General features: G+C 31.7%; 1 protein-coding gene across 1 annotated transcript in view; it reads left to right on the forward strand.

The window, feature by feature from the left end:
* Positions 1 to 6,727: 6,727 nt before the first annotated feature.
* Positions 6,728 to 10,820, forward strand: part of LOC106466730 (apolipoprotein D-like) — a 6,512-nt gene continuing 2,419 nt past the window's right edge. Inside the window, exons 1-3 of the mRNA XM_022394816.1 lie at positions 6,728 to 6,856; positions 7,424 to 7,554; positions 10,528 to 10,613. Of these exons, the coding sequence (XP_022250524.1) occupies positions 6,728 to 6,856; positions 7,424 to 7,554; positions 10,528 to 10,613 (346 nt within the window). The remainder of the gene's footprint in view (positions 6,857 to 7,423; positions 7,555 to 10,527; positions 10,614 to 10,820) is intronic.

Raw genomic sequence — 10,820 nt, forward strand, 5'->3', positions numbered from 1 at the left:
TATATATATGTGTATATATATATATATATATATATATATATACACATACAAGCTGCTGTACTGATATGTGTGTACCAGGTCTTCCCACTCTCAAACTGTGTCACAGTAGAGCATTTGATAGTACAGTATTTGTGTTGGTTGGATTATAATAGGAGCATAAATAGTGTTACTTCTTCTATACGTAAGTGATCTTAAAGGAAACAAACGTGACTTATATATGGAGAATGGGTTTGTTTTAAAGCAAAGCCACATTGGGCTATCTGCTGTGTCCATTGCGAGGAATCGAACCCCGGGTTTTAGCGTTGCAAGTCCGTAGACTTAACGCTGTCCCACAGGGGAACAATATGTGAAGAAACTATTTCTGAAAAGCGTTACACATGTGACTAGAATTGACCTATGAAAATCCGTTCACTTAGAGTATAGTAATCTGACATAATCTAAATTGGCATTACATACTATGGTTTATATGTTAAGAAAAATAGTGTATTACGACATTATTTAGTTAGAGTGTAAAATTAAAAGGTTAAAGTTCCACAGTGGCTCAGCGGTAACTCTGTGGACTTATAACACTAAAAACTAGGTTTCGATACCAGTGGTGGACACATTACAGATTGCCCATTGTGTAGCTTTGCTAAACGACAAGCAAACGAACAAAAGAAAACTTGAATACATAGATAATAATAGATTGATAAACACAAGTCCAATCAATTTTACTGTATATATACCAACGAAAAGTGGAATTGACCGTCACATTATAACGACCCCACGGGTGAAAGGGCGAGCATGTTTGTTGAGACGGGGATTCGAACTCACAACTCGCAGATTGCGAGTCGAGCTCACTAATCACCTGGCCATGCCGGGCCTGCGAGTGAAGGAACTATACTGCTACAATATATTAGGCTTACTGTTTAATTGAGAAGCCGATAACAAAAAGAAATATTACTAGTTAATTGAATTAGTTTCAATGAGTATTCATCACGAAATTGATGATACTTTTGAAATAGTCCAAATGATTAAACTAAGAACTCAGTTTCTCCTTATTATTATTATTTAAAATACATTTCATTACATGATAAATAGGGAGTATTATAGTATTTCATAGATTCTGGGATTACGTTGTTTTAGACGACTTTATATAATAAATTAAAATCCATCTGGTTCAAATGAATGACACTTTTTAAATACACACACAAAGAAATTTATTTCAACTTTACCATATTTCTTTTGCTGTAATTTTTATTTTAAAAAAGTCTTGCTTTAAGAAGTGGAAAAATTTTATTGTTTTCTACAAAGTATTCTCCGTAAAGAACACGTAACTTGATGTTTTTGTGATGTATTTTAAAATTAAAATTAAATATACATATATATATATATATGTAACACTTGATTCCAAAATTATAAGTGTCATTATATATTCAGCATGCTCTTTGAAGTGACAGCACAAACAATTCCATAAATCAACAAATTAATGTGTTTTTATCCATTTATTGAAAATATTTGGAGTTTCTGATAAGATCAATTTCCCTACAAGTATGAGATAGAATATTCCACAATAACGTCAAAGTTTGCCAAGGAAATTTATGAAGATTGTGCAATAGGGGTAATGGGATTGGAAGTTCTTTTCGGTGTATAAGTAACTAAGCTGAACCCGTTTTGAACAAACAGATACAATTTTTATTTTAGCAATAAAAAGAAGACTAGCATACATACCAACAATGTACGAATCGACAGCCCTTCATCCCCTTAGTTAATGTTTAATATTGTAGTTTTCTTTCTTTCGAGGTCGAACACCTCAACACTAAACACGCATGTCTTCCATAAAATAGCATATTTTCATATCGCTCACCTAGTAAGTTGAACCAAGATAGCACGCTCGGATCTAGAATATTAACTCGATTTCTTTGTCCAGTGGTCGGCGTTCCCTCATGACCTATGTTCTCTGAAGGCATTGGTCGGCTGTCATCTTCATTCAACGTTATAACTGATCAGCGAAGGATATTTCAGTGCTAATCGTTCAATCGGGTTTCTAGATACAATATTAAAACATCACTGTCAGTAGAGGAGACGTCACCTACTAGAAAACACAAAAGGAGAAGCAATTAAAGCGAAAGAATGTTAGCAACACTCTAGATTATGTGTTATTGCCATGAAAGTGCATAAGATATATAACAAGTAATTTAAGAAATTTATATATTACTATAGAATGTATAAAACGCATGATATACTCGTGTACCTCAAAGTGAAGAAAGTTTATTGTGAGAATAATTCACATAATTTTTCATTTTTAAAATTTTTACTACAAAGTATTATATTTTGAAATATAATCACTGTGTGTGTTCCCATTTAAAATAAGAAAATAACTGTTATTAATAATTTGTCGAAAATATTTAGATCAACTGTTAACGAAGATAGAAATATTTGAAACGGCCACAAAGGGGTAATAACTATAATTATAAGTAGTAATACATTTGTTTTCTATATATATGTATCCCCCGCTGGTTCAGTGGTAAGTGTGAGGGCTTATAAAGCTAAAATATAGCGGACAGAGTACAGATAACCCGTTGTGTAGCTTTGTGTTTAACAACAAATCTATATAAAGTGTTAAATTAAAATGTATGCACACTTTAGTTCAAAATTTGTAGAACTAATATACAGATCTCAGTATGACACAAAAATTCAGAACCTATTCACAAAAACTTAAACGTGTGTTAAACGTCGACTAATTAAGAATAATGTGGATAGCAAATTTGCAGTCTAGAGTAATTGTTATAACGAACAGTACACCTGTTTGTTCTATTGCTTCGCCAGCTTTCGGTTACAGCACTGTAACGTTCAAATTTTCATATTTCATATCAAAATAGGATTTTAGAGAAGTTTACCGGCGACCATCATGTCCATCCCAGTTTATGAGTCCAGGTATTGAAGGGAAGGTCTTTAATAGAAAACAACAACAACAAAACAGTGATGTGAAATGATATTTTTATACACCTCTGGTTTATATTCTGTTATAGACTAATTATGCCTGTTTATGAATGACATTGAACACTTAGAAGTAAAGCTTAAACTTGGTCAATGCTTTTATCAATGGTTCTTTGTCATCTTTATAACCAACACTCATTGAGTAGCTGTATCCTTGTGCTTATAAATGAAGTTTTCGGTAGTTGGAAATTAGAATATACATTTTACAAAAAGGATGATCCATTGTGTATATGTATTAGCATCTACCACCCAGAGTTGGCTGCCTTGATTACCGTAATTATTTGTATGGTAACTGGAAAGTGTCCAACTGTGTACATAGGATATTTCTGTTTACAATATTTGCCCAAGACGAAGGATAAAAGAACCTTTAACAGGGAATATTTTCACTTTTTTATATACTTTTGGCTTCAACTTTAGAGACACAAGTACTTAATCAGTTATGTGAGTCAATTATTATCTTCCACAAAATAGGGTATGAAATTAGCATCTAATGAGATCATTAGAGATTTAATAACAAAAGAAAAAGGAAGGAGAAGATTATCTGACATTGTCCTTTATACAATATTTGCTTTCTTAACGGGTATTCTCAGCTAGTTATCCTAACCTTACTATGTAATATAGAAACCGAAAATAAAGAGAAAAATTAGTGAAATGTCAACTTATTTTGTTCCAATGAGTGTGCATTATGAAAGCGATGACAATCCGAGATAGTTCAAAAGAAGTTCATTATTAAATCGATAATAGTATTGAGAGTCCAAAAGACGTTCGTCATGAAAGCGTTGACAGTTTGAAATAGTCTAAAAGAAGTCCGTCATGAAATCGTCGTTGAAATCGATGATAGTATTGAGAGTCCAAAAGACGTCCGTCATGAAAGCGTTGACAGTTTGAAATAGTCTAAAAGAAGTCCGTCATGAAATCGTCGTTGAAATCGATGATAGTATTGAGAGTCCAAAAGAAGCCTACTATGAAATCAATTATGGTTTGAGATAGTACAAAGAGGTCCGCGTATTAACATTGTAATATTTTATTCTAAGATAATCTACCAGTAAGTTATATTTTCAGTATATTATTTGCCTTTTAAATTTCAGTTTTGATTATAACAATAGATATCTGTAAACACTGTTAATTAAGGAACGAAAATGTTTTTCTTGGCTTTTAAAACATTACTTTTCACAAGGTGTTCACGAAAGGAATATAAGTATTGTGTTTGTGGAAGTGGGACAAATTTGGGTCAGTGACACAGTAGCAAAAGTAAACCAGACTTAGTAAAGGTCACTCTGAAGAAACGTAAATTGGGAACTTGAAAGTGATCAGTGACTGTTGCACTAATGGGGCAATCAGATTAGAATTTCATTGAAATAATTAATTTTATGATCATTTGATTTGAAGCGAAGTTCGCTAAAACGCCCAATACAATGTATTACTGTTCAAAATTATCTGTTTTTTCTAAAATGCTGTAAATTCCATTTTAGTTCTGTTGTAAGTGTAAAAATACCAAGACATAACTTTAAATCGCTTAGCATAGATAAAAACCAAAATACAAGATACAAAACTTAGAGTTGGCAGTTCCAGGTAGGAGATAACAGTACTATATCATCCGAAATATAAGTGAAGTACCAATAATATCAACAATAATATAGCTTTTATAACACGCTGCTCTTGTTCGCTGCAGCCCCAAACAGAAACACGAAATACATAGGATCCCATCTTTAATCTTTACCCAGAAAGTACAAATGTGTACAAAGTCACGAAGGGTGACGCGTGATTTATTAAAGGTCTAGTTTGACAATCCTAAGCAAATTAGTTCAAGTAAAGAACTAAATGAAGAGAGCTAGGCTAAGGTACTTAGACCTCATGATATCCCATATTTTAACCTCTTTTCAGCGTCAATAGCTAATAGTAGACAGTACGCAAAATGTACTGGGTAATGTTTTTTTTATTATGCGGTAGATAATATTTTAACAATTGCTAAGTTTCGTATGGAATTTCTTTTTATGATATTTTATCGTGATACACGATCGTAAGTGTATTAATTCTGCATGCCATAGAGTAAAGTAAAAATATTTATTATTTATACAGTTTCAAGAAATCATCATGTGTTATAGAACACTTCAAAGATTTATTCATCCAGTCATGATCCATTTTCAAATCTCGAGCTATTAAAATTTACTTATTAACTTCAGCTGTATTTGTTTATTTTATCACGCTGTTGTTGTATTTGTTTGTTTCATAGTACCATAGCTTTGATGAACTAATTAAACAATTGCTCAACTTTAGACAATACAAAACAGTCATGTACTGTAAACAATAATGGAGCCAAATTAAATGTCTTTTATTATTAGGAAAACAAAATAATAAAAATATTCTAAATTATTTAGGGTTAACTTCTAGAGATATCTATAAATAATATCTATTTGTAATAAGAATTCTCTAAAAACGTTTAAAAATATTTTTGCTGAGAAAATTTAGGAAGTACCTAAACTAAATTCAAACAGCTGATCCATTTAAACAATCCTTTCTTCTTACTTCGACCTCCGCTAGACTTAACACACAATTTTTTAAAGCATTTCTTAACATTACTTAATGTTGTTTGCTCGGTAGTTTAGTGCTTAGTTGGAGGCATAACATTGAGACACGGGGTTGAATCTCTACGGTGGGTTTTGTGCTTAAAACAAAACAAATAATATCAGTTCTCCATTTCATTTGTTTCAATTTCCATAATGTTATACTCAGATAGGTTTAAGCTAAAAAAAGTGGTCAAACCATATAGGTACTCCCTCCTTCTTTAGTGCGTGTGTGGGGGAGTGGGGGGAGTTACCTTCCAAGCTTTAGAAACGTGCGAACACTAAAATAGCAAGGAATTACCCAGCATGGTCATACTCTGCTGACGCTGTTCGCGAGTACTGTATACAAGGTACTCCATATTGTTCAGAGTTATAAGACGATATTGAAAGAATATAGTAAGTTCCTTACTCTCCAGGCCACAGTGAATATAGATTATTTCAACTTTTCTCTAGATTTTCCAAACTTTGGTAAAATTAATATATTCAAAAAGCCAGTTCAACCACTCAGCATTTTTCGTTCTGTTGAAATATTCTCACTTGTAAATATGGATTTCTTTGAACTCAAACGATTTTGAAAAGAAATATTTGTACTTTCCAAGAGAGAAAGAAAAAAAACTATAATGGTATTAACCTTTTTCACTGAAACTTGGAACCAGTTTATTTCAAATTTACTCGTTTTTATTTTCTGACGTTTTCGATGTACAAATAAATACATTAAAAGTCATATGATTTTTTAAGAGTTTGAATGATCCTTTTGTGATTTTAAGGATACTAAATTAAATAAAATCTGTCAAATGTATTATAAAATTTGAAATACTTTAATAAATTTGAAAATGGATTCGTTAAGCTTGTTTTAAAATTATTTTGCAGAGACTTTACAGACTTTACAAAATAAAGAAAATTTACCATTTCAACATCATTAGACAAAAAATAAGTTTTATTTGCCTAAGAGGAATTCGAGAACGTATATCATCTTGCTTTCGTTGTTTTTGCCCCAGATTTTGGGTGGTATCTTTGTGTGTCTATATGCCAATTGGATTATCAACAACCAATCAGCAGTCTTTAAAAGCAGAGGCATAATATAAAATAAGGAAAAATCTGAGTCACTCACACATTACTCGCCAGGTTGAAGACAGTGGTTGAACCAAAACAGCGCTAGTTCATTGCCCTTGGCCTATTTTAAAATGAACTGGATAGGAATAGCTTTAGTTCTTGTTTACACTACTACCGTTAGTAAGTTAGTAAATGGACATGTGTTCAAACTAGGATCCTGCCCTAACGTGGAAGTGCAGGAAGATTTCAACCTTGACAAGGTAATATAGTTTAGCGATATTTCCAGATGTCGACTATTACTACTGGTACTAGTAGTAGGTCTTTACTCTAACCACGTCTACTAAGACTAAATGTCACAGTACAATAGCTTATTTCTTATGCAAAATGTGGCTAAAAGGTCGGTGCTGTAGTGTTTACTGTTTTCAAGACCTACGTATCTTCTAGATTTATAATGATAGTTTTTTATTAGAAAACATTACTTATTTACGTTGGTATATAGTTATGAAACTCTACCAAAATCAGACGATTATTGGGCAACAGAATTACAATTTACAACTAAAGTTTGTATGGCTCGATTGTATTCCAGCATTTTTAGCAGCCAATTATTTTCGTACGATACTTATTTCTGCAGCAGTTTATGTACATATATATATGTGGTTGTAATACAGTTTGTAAACTTGTAAATTGTTTTTATCAAAAGTGTTCAGTTTTTATCTGTTAAGAATTACTTAAGTATTTTTTATACGGTTGTTTATAAATTAAGATTTTATCTTAAGTCACTGTTATGAAAATGTTTAATTTTTACTGACACTTGTGATTGTCGCTAGTTTCTAGGGCAGTGGTATGTCATTCAAAGATTTCAAACAAACAGTCAATGCCTGAAGCAGAACGTGACCGAAGAAAATGGAGTCTACTACTTGTCTCAAAATAGGCAGTTTTTTGATACTGACTTCATCAGGTAACGCATTTTAAACTATACAGTTACACTTCTACTTATCTCTCTTGTATCCTTCAACGGAGAAATACGACGATCAGCTTTTATATTGACTCAACATTAATTCAAATTCAGTTAACTATATTCTTATACAATTTATGGACAAACACTGATTTTAATTAACATGCAAAAGATCATCATAGTTTTGTTAATTATTCTTCTATTAACATTTAACCCAGTGATATAATTCTTTGGGAACTTCTCTAAATAGTACAAAGGTAGAAGGGCCAGAGGCTAAGTTTGGTTAGTGGTTAACGTGCCGGACTTTGAAGAATAAGGTCGTAGGTTGCATCCTGTTTCCACAAACTTTTGCTCCGTATTTTGAGGCCGTGGGTGCGTTATAAGAGTGATGGTCAAAGCTCACAATTCAATTAGAGTAGTCCAACAGTTGGCAGTGGGAGATGTTGACAAGTTCTCTTCTTTGCAATCTAACCATTCCAAGTTAAGAACGGCTAGCGCAGATAACTCCTGTGTAGCTTTGCACGAACATCCGGAACGGACAAACAAACAAAAAGGCAACAGTCCACCTGATGGCTTAGCAGTAAATCTGAGGGCTTGAAATGTTAAAATTTGAATTCGACTTCTGTGTTTGGCACATTGTAGCTAGCTCATTCTGTACTTTGTTTAAAGAAAAACAGACATAAAAGGTATATATATATAAACGTGAAAACAAGAAATATAGTAGTTTCGTAAAACTTAAGATAAATTTTTAATTAACTATAAAATCGTTATTTACACAGCCATAGTGAAAAAACTTAGTTCCCCTTAATGAGACGAAAGCAGAAAATAAAAACAGGTTATTAAAACGGATCATGGTTAGAAAGAAGCTAAGTAAAACTTATTTCTTAATATTTTAATTCTCTAATTAGTTTTTTGAACAGGCACGTCTCTAAAGTTTAACATGCTTATACTTTTATATAGTATAAGTTAACGAAAGCCACACACAAAACTCCAAATGAGGCTTTACCAGATTTGTACACTAAGTTGCAATAACTTTCTTCCTATTGAATTCAAACTTCTCTAATTTCAATCCAGGTCTACATCTGTTGTTTTCATGACAGCTAAACACACTACAGAGTTTTATTACAAAATCACACTGAAATCCGTCTTGTTTTTTTTTTTACTTCTGTATTGTTTCAATTTTATTTTTAATGCTTCTCTTACACAGGAAGCTAGTCCTTTCCATATCACCACATTTCATATGCTTTATTTTACACTTCTCACCATTAAAACTCGTTTTCCATGTTCTGGCCCAGTCATTAACTTTACATACAATCGACTCTTTGCAGTATCTTAGTATCATCACCGACCTTGATAATTATTACTGAGTAAAAAGTTGTTCAAATTGTTTGCATTAATAATGAATAACAAAGGTCCAAATAAAAACCAAGCAGATACATTTCTAAATCTAAAAAAATATTACCATTCACGACAAAGCTTTGCTCTCTGCCACTGAGCCAATTTTTCTTGCAACCTGTTACCTCTTCTATCAATTCCATATGCATTGAAATTACACAAAACCCTGCTTCTTAGCACTTAATTACCTTTTGAAAATATAGTTATGATGTTCTAACCCCTCAAAAAAGAAAAAAAGGTGAATGCTTTATGAAAACCCCAACAACTTAGTAAGGTGGTAAAAGCGTTATGTTGAAAATCGTTAGTCAAATGCCAACTTTTCAAACTCTTCTTTAAATGTTTTCTTAACTTATATTTCATCATATCGATAACAACACAAGCCAAACAAATTGGTTTTTCGTAGCTAGGGTCTTTTATTGAAAAAATAAAAATAAGGGTCACATTGGCAAGATTTCAACCATAGGGCTTTCACCAAACAATGCCAATAGACTTTGGAAATAAAAAAAAATACCCTCATAATTGTACTGATACTATACAACTTGCCAAACATATCTGTTTTTCCGTAGGTAGGGTCTTTTATTGAAAAAATAAAAATAAGGGTCACATTGGCAAGATTTCAACCATAGGTCTTTCACCAAACAATGCCAATAGACTTTGGAAATTAAAAAAAATACCCTCATAATTGTACTGATAATATACAGTTGTATAACTTATCTCCCATTGTATCTTACACCTATATACTAGTCGATACTCATTCGTGGTTACATTGACACTTGGTTAGCTAGTAAAGCTATGGCATAACTTAAATCAACTACAATATAAATATATATTTACTATACAAATATGCTGAAAAATCCGATATGGTCCATGAATCCCATCGTAAATATAGGATTAATAAGTTATTTTATTGAAAACCTTTATAAATCTTTTTAACTGAAAAAGGCTACAAATAAAGGATATATTCTATTTTGTTACAAATAACTATGGTTACATAAAGACGGAGTGAAACCAGTAGGTTAGGTAAACCATAGATTGAAAAAGTAACTTCTCGACAATTATCAAAAATAGTTATATCAAAGTACCATTATGTCAAAATAGAAATAATATCGGATATAGCAAAATAATTATATACAATGATTATTCAATATAATTAGGTATATTAATGTACCTGTATTTAATGTATATATATATACCTTTTTTCATAAATAAACAAATTAAAAGCAGAAGTCAGAATAAATTAACCGTATCAGGAAATTTTCTTGTACTTTCTTCGGTCAAAGTATCAGGGAATTATTTTTTATCACTTAACTCTTGTAGTCTCTCAATTTTCAAGCAAAGTTTGAGATATTTCATTTATGGAAGGATGAAACAGCTACTTCAAATTTTTCTGTACAGGGTGTTACTATATCATTATTGAAACTAACAGGTTAACATTATATTTTATGAGCACAAAAAAGTTAGTCATGTGTCTGTTTTTACTTTGTGTATGCTGCTTTATTGATACTCCTTCCTTCAGATTATCTAAACTATCAAAATGTTGTATGGCAGTTTGACAGTTGTATTTTGTACTCTGGTTTATAGGATTAACCGAGGATCTACAAGTAAAGGAAAGATTAGTATCCCAGATAAAAACTCGCCATCAAAGATGATAGTGGATTTCCCTTTGAGTAAGTTTTAGTTGAAGAAATAACATTAGACAACAATGCAAAACATTGCATTTGTTTACCAAGATTTAAAGATGATTTTTATGCCACTTTCCAAGGTAGAAAAAATGCAAAATAATTGGAATATTAAAATTAACTTTATATCAAATTCTACAGGTCCATAATATTAGATCGTCAAAAAATTAATGTCGCTTTTTTTTTTAGATGAAG

Source organism: Limulus polyphemus, unplaced genomic scaffold (assembly GCF_000517525.1).
Source record: "Limulus polyphemus unplaced genomic scaffold, Limulus_polyphemus-2.1.2 Scaffold2363, whole genome shotgun sequence".
Taxonomy (NCBI): domain Eukaryota; kingdom Metazoa; phylum Arthropoda; class Merostomata; order Xiphosura; family Limulidae; genus Limulus; species Limulus polyphemus.